This window comes from Prenolepis imparis, unplaced genomic scaffold (assembly GCF_030444845.1).
Source record: "Prenolepis imparis isolate NDT839.2.m4 unplaced genomic scaffold, iyPreImpa1.0 SCAF_11, whole genome shotgun sequence".
NCBI classification, from domain to species: Eukaryota; Metazoa; Arthropoda; class Insecta; order Hymenoptera; family Formicidae; genus Prenolepis; species Prenolepis imparis.
The window spans coordinates 1,352,404-1,374,371 of NW_028141169.1; the positions used below are offsets into that span (position 1 = coordinate 1,352,404).

The following is a 21,968-nucleotide window of genomic DNA, read 5'->3' on the forward strand; positions in this document are numbered from 1 at the left end:
CTGTAAAATTTATGTAGAAGAACTGAAATACATTTATTTTTTAAAACAAATATTGATATGCGGCAATAAATTTGGAAAATAAATAATTACAATAAAAATTATTATTTCTCATCTTAATAATATATATATGTAAAAATTTCCGTGTTATTTATTTAACAAAATTGTTATTGTTCTCACATAGAGTATTGAACGATATTCTCGATTGGTAAATATATATATGTATATAAAATTATAAGACTTTCTAATTCTGCATAGCAGATAAGGCAACAAATATTTCATTTGTCTAGCACTAGTGCCTGATTTACAAAAGAATATTTTTCTGCTTTAGAATCTGAGGCCGTAGTATATATTGCTATTGAGAAATTCGATAACCTTAACTTCAAAATACATATATTGAATGGAAATATTGTTTTCTCAGTTTCTGAAATATCTTTTGTACACAATTGGGACACATCACGTGATAACTGCATGGTGGGGAGTTTTCGTTTTTCAGGTAAAAATTTCAGAATAAGGGTAGACAGAGTGTAAAAGTCTGTAGTGTATAACACACGCTTTTTTCTCTACGAGCAATCGCAGTAGACCTCGTGTGCTTTTATAAGCAGGAAATTAATTACGCGAATAGTTTGTTGCAATTCATTTGCATTTATATTATTTTCTTGTGTTTAATTGATTTATATCTGTAATGGCTACGATAATGTGTTTACCTGACGAGATGATAGCTATAATTCTCGGTTACAGTGATATCACTATTGAAGACATCAATAACTTCAGATGCGTATGCAAACGATTTCGTTATGCGGCCAAATATGACACGTTTTTGGAAAAAAAAATGTCTCAGAGGTATTTTATTTTTTGTTCGTAAATGTTCCATAATTTTTTTTTTGGATTATCGTACAATGTATAGCTGTTGCAAAAATTATATTTTAAAACATAAACTAAATAAAAAATATTACAAGTGTAATATAATAAAACAAGCAGATAAAAGGTCTCTAATAAACAATATAAAAATGGATAGGAAAAGGGATTAATGAGAGACAAAACGCAGAAAATAGAGTGCGAGCAATTAAATATTTAAAACGTTTCCTTCAATTGTTTACATTAATTTTTTAATACAACTAGAACAACACAAGCGCGCGCTACGCGCGCGCGCCATTCTTCGGTTTTATGTTTATTAAAAAATAATATAAAATTTGTTTAAACTCGATTAATATTTTTTCATAGAAATCAACTGATTAAAGCGTTAATTTGGTAATTAAATTTTAAAATAATATGTTAAAATATTAAAATAGTAAAATGTTGTAAAATTGTAAATAATATGTTATAATATCTTATTCTCGATTAATATTTTTTGATGGAAATCAGCTGATAACTTTCAAAAATATTAATCCAGTTTAAAGTATTATAACATATTATTTAAAACTAATATTATTATTTTTTTAAATTTTATTTTGAACAAACTGTCAAACTGCTAATTCTCGCGATAACAGCCTCTCGATGCTACGAATATAATATACAACGCGAATCTTGACAGCCAATAAGCATCGCGGAAAAGCGACAACAATAAGCTTTGATATATGCGAGTATCGATTTTACATATCTTTTTTAGAAAAGAAAATAATTCAACCTTTTTGTCACGCAATTACTGCCATGAGCATAAAATATTAAATTCGAGTCAAAAATAATAAAATAATAACTCGCACTTTATATATCATAATTTTATTATGCGCAAAGTAAGAATGTAGAGAAATTAAGTAGTACGAGTCAACAATTTCTCAGTACGCCTTTTCGTCGCGCAATCATTTAATCATTAACATAAAATTATAAATGCATGAATAGTGTATTGTTTGCAGATTATTTTGGTACCATAAGCATACCAGCGTACTACCTTTTTGGTCTAATAAACGTAAAATGAATCCGCGGCGTATGGGATCCGCGGCTTAAAAATTTTAATTTTCAGTATTTTAAAACGCGCCAAAAATTATTCGTTTACATATTTCAACAGTACGTTGCCTGCACATTATGATGGTACCATCACCATACCAGCCTACAAACTTTTTGGTATAATATACGTAATATAATTGTGCGCTGTATGGGATCCGCGGCTTAAAAATATTAATTTTCTATATTTTAAAACGAGCCAAAAATTAATCATATATAAGTTTCAATAGTGTATTGTTTGGAGATTATTTTGGTATCACAAGCATATCAGCGTACTACTTTTTTGGTCTAATAAACGTAAACTGAATCCGCGTCGTATGGGGTCCGCGGTAAAAAAATTTAAATTTTCAATATTTTTAAACAAACCAAAAATTAATTTTTCATAAATTTTAACTGTACATTGTCTGCACATTATGTTGATACCATTAACATACCAGCCTACAAATTTGTTGACTTAATATACGTAATATAATTGTGCGCCGTATGGAATCCGCGGCTTAAAAATTTTAGTTTTCTATATTTTAAAACGAGCCAAAAATTAATCGTATATAAGTTTCAATAGTGTATTGTTTGCAGATTATTTTGGTACCATCAGCATACCAGCGTACTACCTTTTTGGTCTAATATACGTAAAATGAATCCGCGCCCTATGGGGTTCGCGGGTAAAAAATTTTAATTTTCAATATTTTAAAGAGAGCCAAATATTAATCTTTCATATATTTCAACAGTACATTGCCTGCACCTCAAAAATTCATCGAATATACATTTTAATAGTACATTGATTACAGAATCTTTTGGTACCATGCAGACACCAGCGTACAAATTTTTTAATACGATAAACATAAAATAAGGATGCGTCGCACAGGGTCCGCGTCAAAAAAGTATCAATTTCTAATATTTTAAGACGAGCCAAAAATTCATCGATTATACATTTTAATAGTACATTTATTACAGAATCATTTGGTACCAAACAGTCACCAGCGTACAAATTTTTTAACTTGATATACATAAAATAAGGTTGCGTCGCATAGGGTCAACGGTAAAATGTATCGATTTCCAATATTTTAAGACGAGCCAAAAATTCATCGATTATACATTTTAATAGTACATTGATTACAGAATCTTTTGGTACCATGCAGACACCAGCGTACAAATTTTTTAATACGATAAACATAAAATAAGGATGCGTCGCACAGGGTCCGCGTCAAAAAAGTATCAATTTCAAATATTTTAAGACGAGCCAAAAATTCATCGATTATACATTTTAATAGTACATTGATTACAGAATCTTTTGGTACCATGCAGACACAAGCATACAAATTTTTTAATACGATAAACATAAAATAAGGATGCGTCGTACAGGGTCCGCGTCAAAAAAGTATCAATTTCTAATATTTTAAGACGAGCCAAAAATTCATCGATTATACATTTTAATAGTACATTTATTACAGAATCATTTGCTACCAAACAGACACCAGCGTACAAATTTTTTAACTTGATATACATAAAATAAGGTTGCGTCGCATAGGGTCAGCGGTAAAATGTATCGATTTCCAATATTTTAAGACGAGCCAAAAATTCATCGATTATACATTTTAATAGTACATTTATTACAGAATCTTTTGGTACCATGCAGACACCAGCGTACAAATTTTTTAATACGACAAACATAAAATAAGTATGCGTCGCACAGGGTCCGCGTCAAAAAAGTATCAATTTCTAATATTTAAAGACGAGCCAAAAATTCATCGATTATACATTTTAATAGTACATTGATTACAGAATCTTTTGGTACCATGCAGACACCAGCGTACAAATTTTTTAATACGATAAACATAAAATAAGGATGCGTCGCACAGGGTCCGCGTCAAAAAAGTATCAATTTCTAATATTTTAAGACGAGCCAAAAATTCATCGAATATACATTTAAATAGTACATTTATTACAGAATCATTTGCTACCAAACAGACACCAGCGTACAAATTTTTTAACTTGATATACATAAAATAAGGTTGCGTCGCATAGGGTCAGCGGTAAAATGTATCGATTTCCAATATTTTAAGACGAGCCAAAAATTCATCGATTATACATTTTAATAGTACATTGATTACAGAATCTTTTGGTACCATGCAGACACCAGCGTACAAATTTTTTAATACGACAAACATAAAATAAGTATGCGTCGCACAGAGTCCGCGTCAAAAAAGTATCAATTTCTAATATTTAAAGACGAGCCAAAAATTCATCGATTATACATTTTAATAGTACATTGATTACAGAATCTTTTGGTACCATGCAGACACCAGCGTACAAATTTTTTAATACGATAAACATAAAATAAGGATGCGTCGCACAGGGTCCGCGTCAAAAAAGTATCAATTTCTAATATTTTAAGACGAGCCAAAAATTCATCGATTATACATTTTAATAGTACATAGATTACAGAATCTTTTGGTACCATGCAGACACCAGCGTACAAATTTTTTAATACGATAAACATAAAATAAAGATGCGTCGCACAGGGTCCGCGTCAAAAAAGTATGAATTTCTAATATTTTAATACGAGCCAAAAATTCATCGATTTTACATTTTAATAGTACATTTATTACAGAATCATTTGGTACCAAACAGACACCAGCGTACAAATTTTTTAACTTGATATACATAAAATAAGGTTGCGTCGCATAGGGTCAGCGGTAAAATGTATCGATTTCCAATATTTTAAGACGAGCCAAAAATTCATCGATTATACATTTTAATAGTACATTGATTACAGAATCTTTTGGTACCATGCAGACACCAGCGTACAAATTTTTTAATACGACAAACATAAAATAAGTATGCGTCGCACAGGGTCCGCGTCAAAAAAGTATCAATTTCTAATATTTAAAGACGAGCCAAAAATTCATCGATTATACATTTTAATAGTACATTGATTACAGAATCTTTTGGTACCATGCAGACACCAGCGTACAAATTTTTTAATACGATAAACATAAAATAAGGATGCGTCGCACAGGGTCCGCGTCAAAAAAGTATCAATTTCTAATATTTTAAGACGAGCCAAAAATTCATCGATTATACATTTTAATAGTACATAGATTACAGAATCTTTTGGTACCATGCAGACACCAGCGTACAAATTTTTTAATACGATAAACATAAAATAAAGATGCGTCGCACAGGGTCCGCGTCAAAAAAGTATGAATTTCTAATATTTTAATACGAGCCAAAAATTCATCGATTTTACATTTTAATAGTACATTTATTACAGAATCATTTGGTACCAAACAGACACCAGCGTACAAATTTTTTGACATGATATACTTAAAATAAGGTTGCGTCGCATAGGGTCAGCGGTAAAATGTATCGATTTCCAATATTTTAAGACGAGCCAAAAATTCATCGATTATACAATTTAATAGTACATTGATTACAGAATCTTTTGGTACCATGCAGACACCAGCGTACAAATTCTTTAATACGATAAACATAAAATAAGGATGCGTCGCACAGGGTCCGCGTCAAAAAAGTATCAATTTCTAATATTTCAAGACGAGCCAAAAATTCATCGATTATACATTTTAATAGTACATTGATTACAGAATCTTTTGGTACCATGCAGACACCAGCGTACAAATTTTTTAATACGATAAACATAAAATAAGGATGCGTCGCACAGGGTCCGCGTCAAAAAAGTATCAATTTCTAATATTTTAAGACGAGCCAAAAATTCATCGAATATACATTTAAATAGTACATTTATTACAGAATCATTTGCTACCAAACAGACACCAGCGTACAAATTTTTTAACTTGATATACATAAAATAAGGTTGCGTCGCATAGGGTCAGCGGTAAAATGTATCGATTTCCAATATTTTAAGACGAGCCAAAAATTCATCGATTATACATTTTAATAGTACATTGATTACAGAATCTTTTGGTACCATGCAGACACCAGCGTACAAATTTTTTAATACGACAAACATAAAATAAGTATGCGTCGCACAGGGTCCGCGTCAAAAAAGTATCAATTTCTAATATTTTAAGACGAGCCAAAAATTCATCGATTATACATTTTAATAGTACATTGATTACAGAATCTTTTGGTACCATGCAGACACCAGCGTACAAATTTTTTAATACGATAAACATAAAATAAAGATGCGTCGTACAGGGTCCGCGTCAAAAAAGTATGAATTTCTAATATTTTAATACGAGCCAAAAATTCATCGATTTTACATTTTAATAGTACATTTATTACAGAATCATTTGGTACCAAACAGACACCAGCGTACAAATTTTTTGACATGATATACTTAAAATAAGGTTGCGTCGCATAGGGTCAGCGGTAAAATGTATCGATTTCCAATATTTTAAGACGAGCCAAAAATTCATCGATTATACAATTTAATAGTACATTGATTACAGAATCTTTTGGTACCATGCAGACACCAGCGTACAAATTCTTTAATACGATAAACATAAAATAAGGATGCGTCGCACAGGGTCCGCGTCAAAAAAGTATCAATTTCTAATATTTCAAGACGAGCCAAAAATTCATCGATTATACATTTTAATAGTACATTGATTACAGAATCTTTTGGTACCATGCAGACACCAGCGTACAAATTTTTTAATACGATAAACATAAAATAAGGATGCCTCGCACAGGGTCCGCGTCAAAAAAGTATCAATTTCTAATATTTTAAGACGAGCCAAAAATTCATCGAATATACATTTAAATAGTACATTTATTACAGAATCATTTGCTACCAAACAGACACCAGCGTACAAATTTTTTAACTTGATATACATAAAATAAGGTTGCGTCGCATAGGGTCAGCGGTAAAATGTATCGATTTCCAATATTTTAAGACGAGCCAAAAATTCATCGATTATACATTTTAATAGTACATTGATTACAGAATCTTTTGGTACCATGCAGACACCAGCGTACAAATTTTTTAATACGACAAACATAAAATAAGTATGCGTCGCACAGGGTCCGCGTCAAAAAAGTATCAATTTCTAATATTTTAAGACGAGCCAAAAATTCATCGATTATACATGTTAATAGTACATAGATTATAGAATCATTTGGTACCAAACAGGCAGCAGCATACAAATTTTTTAACTTGATATACATAAAATAAGGTTGCGTCGCATAGGGTCAGCGGTAAAATGTATCGATTTCCAATATTTTAAGACGAGCCAAAAATTCATCGATTATACATTTTAATAGTACATTGATTACAGAATCTTTTGGTACCATGCAGACACCAGCGTACAAATTTTTTAATACGATAAACATAAAATAAGGATGCGTCGCACAGGGTCCGCGTCAAAAAAGTATTAATTTCTAATATTTTAAGACGAGCCAAAAATTCATCGTTTATACATTTTAATAGTACATTGATTACAGAATCTTTTGGTACCAAGCAGACAACAGCGTACAAACTTTTTCATTTGCTATACATTAATTAAGGATGCGTCGCATAGGGTCAGCGGTAAAAAAGTATCGATTTCTAATATTTAAAGACGAGCCAAAAATTCATCGATTATACATTTTAATAGTACATTGATTACAGAATTATTTGGTACCAAGCAGACACCAGCGTACAAATTTTTTAATATGATATACATAAAATAAGGATGCGTCGCACAGGGTCCGCGTCAAAACAGTATGAATTTCTAATATTTTAAGACGAGCCAAAAATTCATCGATTATACATTTTAATAGTACATTTATTACAAAATCATTTGGTACCAAACAGACACCAGCGTACAAATTTTTTAACTTGATATACATAAAATAAGGTTGCGTCGCACAGGGTCCGCGTCAAAAAAGTATCAATTTCTAATATTTTAAGACGAGCCAAAAATTCATCGATTATACATTTTAATAGTACATAGATTATAGAATCATTTGGTACCAAACAGGCAGCAGCGTACAAATTTTTTAACTTGATATACATAAAATAAGGTTGCGTCGCATAGGGTCAGCGGTAAAATGTATCGATTTCCAATATTTTAAGACGAGCCAAAAATTCATCGATTATACATTTTAATAGTACATTGATTACAGAATCTTTTGGTACCATGCAGACACCAGCGTACAAATTTTTTAATACGATAAACATAAAATAAGGATGCGTCGCACAGGGTCCGCGTCAAAAAAGTATTAATTTCTAATATTTTAATACGAGCCAAAAATTCATCGATTATACATTTTAATAGTACATAGATTATAGAATCATTTGGTACCAAACAGGCAGCAGCGTACAAATTTTTTAACTTGATATACATAAAATAAGGTTGCGTCGCATAGGGTCAGCGGTAAAATGTATCGATTTCCAATATTTTAAGACGAGCCAAAAATTTATCGATTATACATTTTAATAGTACATTGATTACAGAATCTTTTGGTACCATGCAGACACCAGCGTACAAATTTTTTAATACGATAAACATAAAATAAGGATGCGTCGCACAGGGTCCGCGTCAAAAAAGTATCAATTTCTAATATTTTAAGACGAGCCAAAAATTCATCGATTATACATTTTAATAGTACATTTATTACAAAATCATTTGGTACCAAACAGACACCAGCGTACAAATTTTTTAACTTGATATACATAAAATAAGGTTGCGTCGCATAGGGTCAGCGGTAAAATGTATCGATTTCCAATATTTTAAGACGAGCCAAAAATTCATCGATTATACATTTTAATAGTACATTTATTACAAAATCATTTGGTACCAAACAGACACCAGCGTACAAATTTTTTAACTTGATATACATAAAATAAGGTTGCGTCGCATAGGGTCAGCGGTAAAATGTATCGATTTCCAATATTTTAAGACGAGCCAAAAATTCATCGATTATACATTTTAATAGTACATTTATTACAGAATCTTTTGGTACCATGCAGACACCAGCGTACAAATTTTTTAATACGATAAACATAATATAAGGATGCGTCGCACAGGGTCCGCGTCAAAAAAGTATCAATTTCTAATATTTTAATATGAGCCAAAAATTCATCGATTATACATTTTAATAGGACATAGATTATAGAATCATTTGGTACCAAACAGACAGCAGCGTACAAATTTTTTAACTTGATATACATAAAATAAGGTTGCGTCGCTTAGGGTCAGCGGTAAAATGTATCGATTTCCAATATTTTAAGACGAGCCAAAAATTCATCGATTATACATTTTAATAGTACATTGATTACAGAATCTTTTGGTACCATGCAGACACCAGCGTACAAATTTTTTAATACGATAAACATAAAATAAGGATGCGTCGCACAGGGTCCGCGTCAAAAAAGTATTAATTTCTAATATTTTAAGACGAGCCAAAAATTCATCGTTTATACATTTTAATAGTACATTGATTACAGAATCTTTTGGTACCAAGCAGACAACAGCGTACAAACTTTTTCATTTGCTATACATTAATTAAGGATGCGTCGCATAGGGTCAGCGGTAAAAAAGTATCGATTTCTAATATTTAAAGACGAGCCAAAAATTCATCGATTATACATTTTAATAGTACATTTATTACAAAATCATTTGGTACCAAACAGACACCAGCGTACAAATTTTTTAACTTGATATACATAAAATATTGTTGCGTCGCATAGGGTCAGCGGTAAAATGTATCGATTTCCAATATTTTAAGACGAGCCAAAAATTCATCGATTATACATTTTAATAGTACATTTATTACAGAATCATTTGCTACCAAACAGACACCAGCGTACAAATTTTTTAACTTGATATACATAAAATAAGGTTGCGTCGCATAGGGTCAGCGGTAAAATGTATCGATTTCCAATATTTTAAGACGAGCCAAAAATTCATTGATTATACATTTTAATAGTACATTGATTACAGAATCTTTTGGTACCATGCATACACCAGCGTACAAATTTTTTAATACGACAAACATAAAATAAGTATGCGTCGCACAGGGTCCGCGTCAAAAAAGTATCAAATTCTAATATTTAAAGACGAGCCAAAAATTCATCGATTATACATTTTAATAGTACATTGATTACAGAATCTTTTGGTACCATGCAGACACCAGCGTACAAATTTTTTAATACGATAAACATAAAATAAGGATTCGTCGCACAGGGTCCGCGTCAAAAAAGTATCAATTTCTAATATTTTAATACGAGCCAAAAATTCATCGATTATACATTTTAATAGTACATAGATTATAGAATCATTTGGTACCAAACAGACAGCAGCGTACAAATTTTTTAACTTGATATACATAAAATAAGGTTGCGTCGCATAGGGTCAGCGGTAAAATGTATCGATTTCCAATATTTTAAGACGAGCCAAAAATTCATCGATTATACATTTTAATAGTACATTGATTACAGAATCTTTTGGTACCATGCAGACACCAGCGTACAAATTTTTTAATACGATAAACATAAAATAAGGATGCGTCGCACAGGGTCCGCGTCAAAAAAGTATTAATTTCTAATATTTTAAGACGAGCCAAAAATTCATCGTTTATACATTTTAATAGTACATTGATTACAGAATCTTTTGGTACCAAGCAGACAACAGCGTACAAACTTTTTCATTTGCTATACATTAATTAAGGATGCGTCGCATAGGGTCAGCGGTAAAAAAGTATCGTTTTCTAATATTTAAAGACGAGCCAAAAATTCATCGATTATACATTTTAATAGTACATTTATTACAGAATTATTTGGTACCAAGCAGACACCAGCGTACAAATTTTTTAATATGATATACATAAAATAAGGATGCGTCGCACAGGGTCCGCGTCAAAACAGTATGAAATTCTAATATTTTAAGACGAGCCAAAAATTCATCGATTATACATTTTAATAGTACATTTATTACAAAATCATTTGGTACCAAACAGACACCAGCGTACAAATTTTTTAACTTGATATACATAAAATAAGGTTGCGTCGCATAGGGTCAGCGGTAAAATGTATCGATTTCCAATATTTTAAGACGAGCCAAAAATTCATCGATTATACATTTTAATAGTACATTTATTACAAAATCATTTGGTACCAAACAGACACCAGCGTACAAATTTATTAACTTGATATACATAAAATAAGGTTGCGTCGCATAGGGTCAGCGGTAAACTGTATCGATTTCCAATATTTTAAGACGAGCCAAAAATTTATCGATTATACATTTTAATAGTACATTGATTACAGAATCTTTTGGTACCATGCAGACACCAGCGTACAAATTTTTTAATACGATAAACATAAAATAAGTATGCGTCGCACAGAGTCCGTGTCAAAAAAGTATCAATTTCTAATATTTTAAGACGAGCCAATAATTCATCGATTATACATTTTAATAGTACATTGATTATAGAATCTTTTGGTACCATGCAGACACCAGCGTACAAATTTTTTAATACAATAAACATAAAATAAGTATGCGTCGCACAGGGTCCGCGTCAAAAAAGTATCGATTTCTAATATTTTAAGACGAGCCAAAAATTCATCGATTATACATTTTAATAGTACATTGATTACAGAATCATTTGCTACCAAACAGACACCAGCGTACAAATTTTTTAACTTGATATACATAAAATAAGGTTGCGTCGCATAGGGTCAGCGGTAAAATGTATCGATTTCCAATATTTTAAGACGAGCCAAAAATTCATTGATTATACATTTTAATAGTACATTGATTACAGAATCTTTTGGTACCATGCATACACCAGCGTACAAATTTTTTAATACGACAAACATAAAATAAGTATGCGTCGCACAGGGTCCGCGTCAAAAAAGTATCAATTTCTAATATTTAAAGACGAGCCAAAAATTCATCGATTATACATTTTAATAGTACATTGATTACAGAATCTTTTGGTACCATGCAGACACCAGCGTACAAATTTTTTAATACGATAAACATAAAATAAGGATGCGTCGCACAGGGTCCGCGTCAAAAAAGTATCAATTTCTAATATTTTAATACGAGCCAAAAATTCATCGATTATACATTTTAATAGTACATAGATTATAGAATCATTTGGTACCAAACAGACAGCAGCGTACAAATTTTTTATCTTGATATACATAAAATAAGGTTGCGTCGCATAGGGTCAGCGGTAAAATGTATCGATTTCCAATATTTTAAGACGAGCCAAAAATTCATCGATTATACATTTTAATAGTACATTGATTACAGAATCTTTTGGTACCATGCAGACACCAGCGTACAAATTTTTTAATACGATAATCATAAAATAAGGATGCGTCGCACAGGGTCCGCGTCAAAAAAGTATTAATTTCTAATATTTTAAGACGAGCCAAAAATTCATCGTTTATACATTTTAATAGTACATTGATTACAGAATCTTTTGGTACCAAGCAGACAACAGCGTACAAATTTTTTAATATGATATACATAAAATAAGGATGCGTCGCACAGGGTCCGCGTCAAAACAGTATGAATTTCTAATATTTTAAGACGAGCCAAAAATTCATCGATTATACATTTTAATAGTACATTTATTACAAAATCATTTGGTACCAAACAGACACCAGCGTACAAATTTTTTAACTTGATATACATAAAATAAGGTTGCGTCGCATAGGGTCAGCGGTAAAATGTATCGATTTCCAATATTTTAAGACGAGCCAAAAATTCATCGATTATACATTTTAATAGTACATTTATTACAAAATCATTTGGTACCAAACAGACACCAGCGTACAAATTTTTTAACTTGATATACATAAAATAAGGTTGCGTTGCATAGGGTCAGCGGTAAAATGTATCGATTTCCAATATTTTAAGACGAGCCAAAAATTCATCGATTATACATTTTAATAGTACATTGATTACAGAATCTTTTGGTACCATGCAGACACCAGCGTACAAATTTTTTAATACGATAAACATAAAATAAGGATGCGTCGCACAGGGTCCGCGTCAAAAAAGTATGAATTTCTAATATTTTAAGACGAGCCAAAAATTCATCGATTATACATTTTAATAGTACATTTATTACAAAATCATTTGGTACCAAACAGACACCAGCGTACAAATTTTTTAACTTGATATACATAAAATAAGGTTGCGTCGCATAGGGTCAGCGGTAAAATGTATCGATTTCCAATATTTTAAGACGAGCCAAAAATTCATCGATTATACATTTTAATAGTACATTTATTACAAAATCATTTGGTACCAAACAGACACCAGCGTACAAATTTTTTAACTTGATATACATAAAATAAGGTTGCGTCGCATAGGGTCAGCGGTAAAATGTATCGATTTCCAATATTTTAAGACGAGCCAAAAATTTATCGATTATACATTTTAATAGTACATTGATTACAGAATCTTTTGGTACCATGCAGACACCAGCGTACAAATTTTTTAATACGATAAACATAAAATAAGGATGCGTCGCACAGGGTCCGCGTCAAAAAAGTATCAATTTCTTATATTTTAAGACGAGCCAAAAATTCATCGATTATACATTTTAATAGTACATTGATTACAGAATCTTTTGGTACCATGCAGACACCAGCGTACAAATTTTTTAATACGATAAACATAAAATAAGGATGCGTCGCACTGGGTCCGCGTCAAAAAAGTATCAATTTCTAATATTTTAATACGAGCCAAAAATTCATCGATTATACATTTTAATAGTACATAGATTATAGAATCATTTGGTACCAAACAGACAGCAGCGTACAAATTTTTTAACTTGATATACATAAAATAAGGTTGCGTCGCATAGGGTCAGCGGTAAAATGTATCGATTTCCAATATTTTAAGACGAGCCAAAAATTCATCGATTATACATTTTAATAGTACATTGATTACAGAATCTTTTGGTACCATGCATACACCAGCGTACAAATTTTTTAATACGACAAACATAAAATAAGTATGCGTCGCACAGGGTCCGCGTCAAAAAAGTATCAATTTCTAATATTTTAAGACGAGCCAAAAATTCATCGATTATACATTTTAATAGTACATTTATTACAGAATCATTTGCTACCAAACAGACACCAGCGTACAAATTTTTTAACTTGATATACATAAAATAAGGTTGCGTCGCATAGGGTCAGCGGTAAAATGTATCGATTTCCAATATTTTAAGACGAGCCAAAAATTCATTGATTATACATTTTAATAGTACATTGATTACAGAATCTTTTGGTACCATGCATACACCAGCGTACAAATTTTTTAATACGACAAACATAAAATAAGTATGCGTCGCACAGGGTCCGCGTCAAAAAAGTATGAATTTCTAATATTTTAAGACGAGCCAAAAATTCATCGATTATACATTTTAATAGTACATTGATTACAGAATCTTTTGGTACCATGCAGACACCAGCGTACAAATTTTTTAATACGATAAACATAAAATAAGGATGCGTCGCACGGGGTCCGCGTCAAAAAAGTATCAATTTCTAATATTTTAATACGAGCCAAAAATTCATCGATTATACATTTTAATAGTACATAGATTATAGAATCATTTGGTACCAAACAGACAGCAGCGTACAAATTTTTTAACTTGATATACATAAAATAAGGTTGCGTCGCATAGGGTCAGCGGTAAAATGTATCGATTTCCAATATTTTAAGACGAGCCAAAAATTCATCGATTATACATTTTAATAGTACATTGATTACAGAATCTTTTGGTACCATGCAGACACCAGCGTACAAATTTTTTAATACGATAAACATAAAATAAGGATGCGTCGCACAGGGTCCGCGTCAAAAAAGTATTAATTTCTAATATTTTAAGACGAGCCAAAAATTCATCGTTTATACATTTTAATAGTACATTGATTACAGAATCTTTTGGTACCAAGCAGACAACAGCGTACAAACTTTTTCATTTGCTATACATTAATTAAGGATGCGTCGCATAGGGTCAGCGGTAAAAAAGTATCGTTTTCTAATATTTAAAGACGAGCCAAAAATTCATCGATTATACATTTTAATAGTACATTGATTACAGAATTATTTGGTACCAAGCAGACACCAGCGTACAAATTTTTTAATATGATATACATAAAATAAGGATGCGTCGCACAGGGTCCGCGTCAAAACAGTATGAATTTCTAATATTTTAAGACGAGCCAAAAATTCATCGATTATACATTTTAATAGTACATTTATTACAAAATCATTTGGTACCAAACAGACACCAGCGTACAAATTTTTTAACTTGATATACATAAAATAAGGTTGCGTCGCATAGGGTCAGCGGTAAAATGTATCGATTTCCAATATTTTAAGACGAGCCAAAAATTCATCGATTATACATTTGAATAGTACATTTATTACAAAATCATTTGGTACCAAACAGACACCAGCGTACAAATTTATTAACTTGATATACATAAAATAAGGTTGCGTCGCATAGGGTCAGCGGTAAAATGTATCGATTTCCAATATTTTAAGACGAGCCAAAAATTTATCGATTATACATTTTAATAGTACATTGATTACAGAATCTTTTGGTACCATGCAGACACCAGCGTACAAATTTTTTAATACGATAAACATAAAATAAGTATGCGTCGCACAGAGTCCGTGTCAAAAAAGTATCAATTTCTAATATTTTAAGACGAGCCAATAATTCATCGATTATACATTTTAATAGTACATTGATTACAGAATCTTTTGGTACCATGCAGACACCAGCGTACAAATTTTTTAATACAATAAACATAAAATAAGGATGCGTCGCACAGGGTCCGCGTCAAAAAAGTATCGATTTCTAATATTTTAAGACGAGCCAAAAATTCATCGATTATACATTTTAATAGTACATTGATTACAGAATCATTTGGTACCAAACAGACACCAGCGTACAAATTTTAACTTGATATTCATAAAATAAGGTTGCGTCGCATAGGGGCGGCAGCGGTAAAAAAGTATCGATTTCTAATATTTTAAGACGAGCCAGAAATTCATCGTATATATATTTCAATAGTGTATTGTTTGCAGATTATCTTTGTACCATAAGCATACCAGCGTACTACCTTTTTGGTCTAATATACGTTATATAAATCTGCGCCGTATGGGTTTTGCGGCTTAAAAATTTTAATTTTCGATATTTCAAAACGTGCCAAAAATTAATCTTATATACATTTTAACAGTAGATTGTCTGCACATTATTACGAATTATGCGTGACTGCATGCATATATCGCGGTAATATATGTCGAAACTCATTTCTACTGCGCATTCGGAATTCGAATTATATCAAGATTATCGAAAAGTGTCGGACGAAATATGTTTGTGACTCTATTTAAGAAAATAATTTTTCTTTTAAAAATTATATCTACGAAACCTTAATTGTAAATTTGTATTCATGTCACTTCTATTCTTAACTTAATAAATATACTACTTCTTAATTAAATAAATATATTAGAAAATATTAATATAGTAAGGTAATTAAATTTTAAAATAGTAATATGTTATAAAAATTAAAAAAGCAATATATTGTAAATAATATGTTGTAATATCTTATCCTCGATTAATATTTTTGTTACAGAAATCAGCTGATTAAAACATTAATTTGCTAATTAATTTTTAAAATAAGAATATGTTATAACATTTAAAATAATATGTTTTAAATAATGTAATATATAATTCCTTAAACTCGATTAATATATATAACAGCTATCAGCTGATTTCTGTCAAAAAATATTAATCTAATATTAATCTAATATTAATCTTTTTGGTCTAATATACGTAAAATGAATCCGCGCCGTATGGGGTTTGCGGGTAAAATGTTTTAATTTTCAATATTTTAAAGCGAGCCAAAAATTAATCTTTCATATATTTCAACAGTACATTGCCTGCACATTATGATGGTACCATCACCATATCAGCCTACAAACTTTTTGGTCTAATATACGTAAAATAAATCCGCGCCGTATGGGGTCAGCGGCTTAAAATTTTAATTTTTAATATTATGCGTAACTATATACATATATCGCGGTAATAGATGTCGATACTCATTTCTACTGCGCATTCGCAATTCGAATTATATTAAGATTATCGAAAAGTGTCGGACGAAATATATTTATGACTCTAATTTAGGAAATATTTGTCCTTAAAAATTGCTACGGAACCTTAATTGTTAATTTGGATTTATGTTTCACTTCTATTTTTAACTTAATAAATATATTACTTTATAATTAAATGAATAAATTAAAAAATATTAATATAGCGAGCTAATTAAATTTTAAAATAATAATATGTTATAATAATTAAAATATATAGCAATATGTTGTGAATAATATGTTGTAATATTTTATCCTCGATTAATATTTTTGTTACAGAAATCAGCTGATTAAAACGTAAAATTGCTAATTAATTCTTAAAATAAGAATATGTTATAACATTTAAAATAATAATATGTTTTAAATAATGTATTATAATTCCTTAAATTCGATTAATATTTATAACAGCTATCAGTTGATTTCTGTCAAAAAATATTAATCGCACAGATAAGGCATTATAACATATTATTTATAACATTATTATATTAAATTTTATAACATATTTTTATGTTAAAATTTAATTAGCAATGTAATGCTTTAATCATCTGATTTCTATCAAAAAATATTAACCAAGTTTAAACAAACTTTATATAAAAATATTAATTTTTTATTTAAAATCGAGGAATGGCGTAACGCGCGCTTTTGTTATTCTAATCTTTTTCTAAAAAAGACATTAAGTCGATTCTCGCAAGTATTTTTGCCTTTTTTCCGCCAAAATATTAATCAAGTTTAAAGTATAATAACATATTATTTAAAACATTATTTTATTTTACTTTTTGGACTAACTGTCAAACTGCTAATTGCTAACCCTCGCGATGACAGCCTTTCGATGCTACGAATATAACACACAACGCGAATGTCAAAAATATTAATCAAGCTTAAAGTATTATCACATATTATTTAAAACATTATTATTTTATTTTATTTTATTTTGGTCAAACTGCTAACTGTTAACCCTCGCGATGACAGTCTTTCGATGCTACGAATATAACACACAACGCGAATCGACAGAGAACCAATCAGCATTGCGGAAAAGAGGCAACAATACTTCGAGACTTTCGAGAATCGACTTAACATGCACTTTTTAGAAATGGATTAAATTTATGAAAACAATTAAATAGAAACTAAATTTTTAATAATTGAAAATTTTTTAAAAATAATTGCTAGTACCCTTTTTTCTATACTCTGGCTCTCGTTAACCCTTTTTCATGTCCATTTTTATGACCTAATAAAAAACATGTAATATATAATATAATATAACATATAAATATATAATATAATGTAATATAATAGGAAAGAATAATAGGTAAATTTAAAATTAGAAATGTTGCATTTTTTTATTTTTTAATGTAATTATACATTATACTTTATTATTTTAATTTTATTAATTTAACTATTTTATTTTATAATGTTATTAATGAATTTGTTGGACTAGATTGTTTTATAAATATAAAAAATAAAAGTTAAATAAAAAGTTATGTATTTTAAAAATATATTGTTCTGTTTCATTACTTTTGCAATAGCACTGTTTAGTGTAATTTTCAAAAGTTTATTAAAATATTTTATATTCAAATTTTAGATGGCCTGTTGCGAAGAAAATGTATGACAAGCTATTTAAGAATAATGAGCAGGAAGAGTCTGAAGAATACGAACCGAAGAGGAAGAAATTGGAGAAAAACTCAAACTTCATGGAAATAGGCACGAAATTGTCGAGGCAATTTCGAAATTACGTGTCTCAAATCAATTATAAATATCATCATGGCAATGAATCAATCAATAATTTTACGAAATTCGAATGTATATTTTATTTAAATGATTTTTTAAGAAATTTCTTTGATCAGGCTTGTAAATACGGTAATCTTGAAAATTATTTCATAAGATATATTTTCTTTGATGAGATTAAACACTCGCTTACACAATCTCCACGGTAGGATTCTCAATATAAATTATAATACTATTGCCTTCGTAGACTAATGTCCTAATTACACAGCATGTAAATTTTTCAGACGAACTGATTGTGACCTAACCGAAAGATATTGTATTGAGAAAATATATCACTATATGAAGAGATATTTAATGAAAAAGAAGTACGATGAATTTAAAGAAGTGCCTTCCAGAATGCAGCTTTTCGAATGGACTGCATATATTGCGGCGCAATCTATTCATCTTGAAAAAAATATAATTCAATCGTGTATAATAGCATCGCTAGATAGTATTGCACTAGGGGTACAGAATTACCTCAGAGAAAAACATCCCCATCATTCGATATTCTCGAGGTCCGCTGAATCTTTATCCTATTGTAGAAATAATAATATCGACGATAATTACTGGAACGAAGTAGAAGGAACGCAGATTATCGATACACTGGATGAATATATATTTGGCAAATTAAATTTTCGACCATGCGACTCGGAAGACACAAATTTAGAATACATGTGCATAGATAATGTAAGTTATTATTTGATTATATAATATATTATAATTATGTGGTCAAACAATCGTACTGTGAGCAGAACCATTTGTGTATTTGTTATATCTTAAAAATATTCTCGCTCTCATTAATTTATTGTAATTTCTGGCACAGGTATTAAAAACTAGATATGGTCAAGAAATAATTTTAATAATAATATATCACGCCGTGGCCAGGAGACTTGGTCTACGTTGCGATATAATGGTATGTCCCCTCAATATAGCTACTCTACCCATCTACTGTATATATTGGAAATCAAACTAGTAAGTATATAAAATTAAAAATTTGGAATTATCTACATCTTTTAAAAGGTATTTCAACTTTAATCATACACAGACGCGCGCACATAAATATTTTTTTATTGTTCGCAGTGGCATGGATAATTCAGCAAATGAAAGATGTTTTAACATAATTTCTAAAAAATTTCCGGATTGTCTTGTCGACAAACTATGCATGTTGAAGTCATTTCCTCCATCAGAATATCCTAAATACAAAAATTTTAACATAATATCACCTACAATGGTTGGTAATTATTTATATTATGATTTCTATTAATTTTAACTCTAATAAATATACCTATAACCTTGGCAAACATGTAAATTAACGAAACAAATTTTAAAGAAAAAAATTATATAATATGTCTTTTTTTTATTACAGTTAGAATGTTCATGTAATCTTAACGTTTAATCTTTTCTATTTTTTCATATTTATTCTATTTTTCAGATGCGAGAAAAGATAATAGAAGGAACTACGGATTTGATATACAACTTTAATAACATTTCCCAAATTAATCGGCGTAAATCTAAACGCTTTTGTAAACACCAAGTTAGCACTATACATGCAGCATATATTAAGATAAAATAATAATTAAAAAATCTTTTTCTAAGGTTTTTCTTTGATACGTGCAGCTTTATATAAATTATAATTATAATTATATATAATTGAATTAATTCTTTAATTTAATTTGCTATAAGAGTCTATTTAAAAATTAAATGATAGATAAATTGAAGTCTAATCTGACATTTTCTAGCTCAAACTTTGCGTTAAAAAAACAGCGCAGTTTATTACAAGATCAGAGGATATAAAATTTGCAGTAGGAATGATTGTCACACATCGTGATATGTGTAAAAATAATTGTACTGGAGTCATAATCGGATGGGACCGACATATAGACAGACATGTTAAAATCACCAATCACTGTATATGGCCTGATGAATATACAGAAATAGATTTCTTGCCATTGAATCACTGTCGCAATAATTGTTATAAATTTAGAAAGCAACAAACAAATTACATCATTCTTACCGATAACAATAAAATATGTTACGTAGAAGAAGGTATGACGGTCTTTTAGACCTTAGTCTTATTAGACTCGTTTTTATTTAAAATTACATTTATTTATTCTACGAGCACATATCTTATTTTTGTACACAACATAAAATAATAGTTTATTTTATTTTAATTTATTTTTTTTAAATTTAGTTATTTTATTTATTTTAGATATGATATATTTTATTTATTATTTCTTATTTCGTTTATCATTTAGTTTATCTTACTTATCATATATATACATTTAATTTTTATTTGCATTTTTTATTTTAGATTCTATAACTTTAACAACGCCGAAATGGATCGATAATAGCGAAACAGGTCGCTATTTTTGCAAATTCGAAAAGACGCATTACGTGCCAAATAAAATGCTGGCAAGTTTTTATCCACAGGACGCCGCTATAACTGCCAAACAACAATATCAGTAAATTAATAATATAAATTACATATTATACAATATTGAGAACAAAACATTTACGAAATTTTATATTTTAAGACTAAATATACTGTAAACTGACATAAGTAATATCTCGTAATATTTGTCTTTTTTTGCAGAGTGCCTATATAGAGACCATGTAACAGTGGACTGTCTCTTCTCGCGCATTTTATGATCAATCTTTTATAATTAATTATTTTTTTTTAATTATTATGAATTCACAAAATTGTGGAAAACTTTCCTGCCCGGTTCAAACCGCTCTATCTGCAGACAAGAAGTAATGCGGTTATTATGTAACATCAAATGTATAATGTAATCTTTAAACTGACATACACATACGCGCACACACACACACACACACACACGTCATATAAATTAAAACCGAATATCTTTCAAGATAATGTAATGTGTTTGATTCTATTTAAATTTCTATTTAAATTTTAATGGTTTCTTAATTTTAAATAATTAATTATTTTCATTTTACCTTCAATTTTACTTTATTTTCGTTATATATTTATAAATAATTGTTTTTTTAATGTTTTAATTATTATTTTTTTCTGTCTTCATATAAATAAAATTTTTTATTACATTTTTCTTTATTTTACGTTCATTTTACAATATATATATATAGATAGTTATTATTATAATATCAAAATGTAGCATAAAAAGTTTAATATATTCATTTTCTTTATCC

At 29.6% G+C, this 21,968-nt stretch overlaps 1 protein-coding gene across 1 annotated transcript; it reads left to right on the forward strand.

The window, feature by feature from the left end:
- The first annotated feature begins 682 nt into the window (after positions 1 to 682).
- LOC145942929 (uncharacterized) lies at positions 683 to 21,406 on the forward strand. Its single transcript, XM_083050096.1, has 7 exons — positions 683 to 840; positions 18,619 to 18,819; positions 19,046 to 19,487; positions 19,624 to 19,713; positions 20,540 to 20,846; positions 21,112 to 21,262; positions 21,394 to 21,406. The coding sequence occupies exons 1-7, from the start codon at positions 683 to 685 to the stop codon at positions 21,404 to 21,406; spliced, it is 1,362 nt and encodes a 453-aa protein (XP_082906222.1).
- Positions 21,407 to 21,968: the final 562 nt, after the last annotated feature.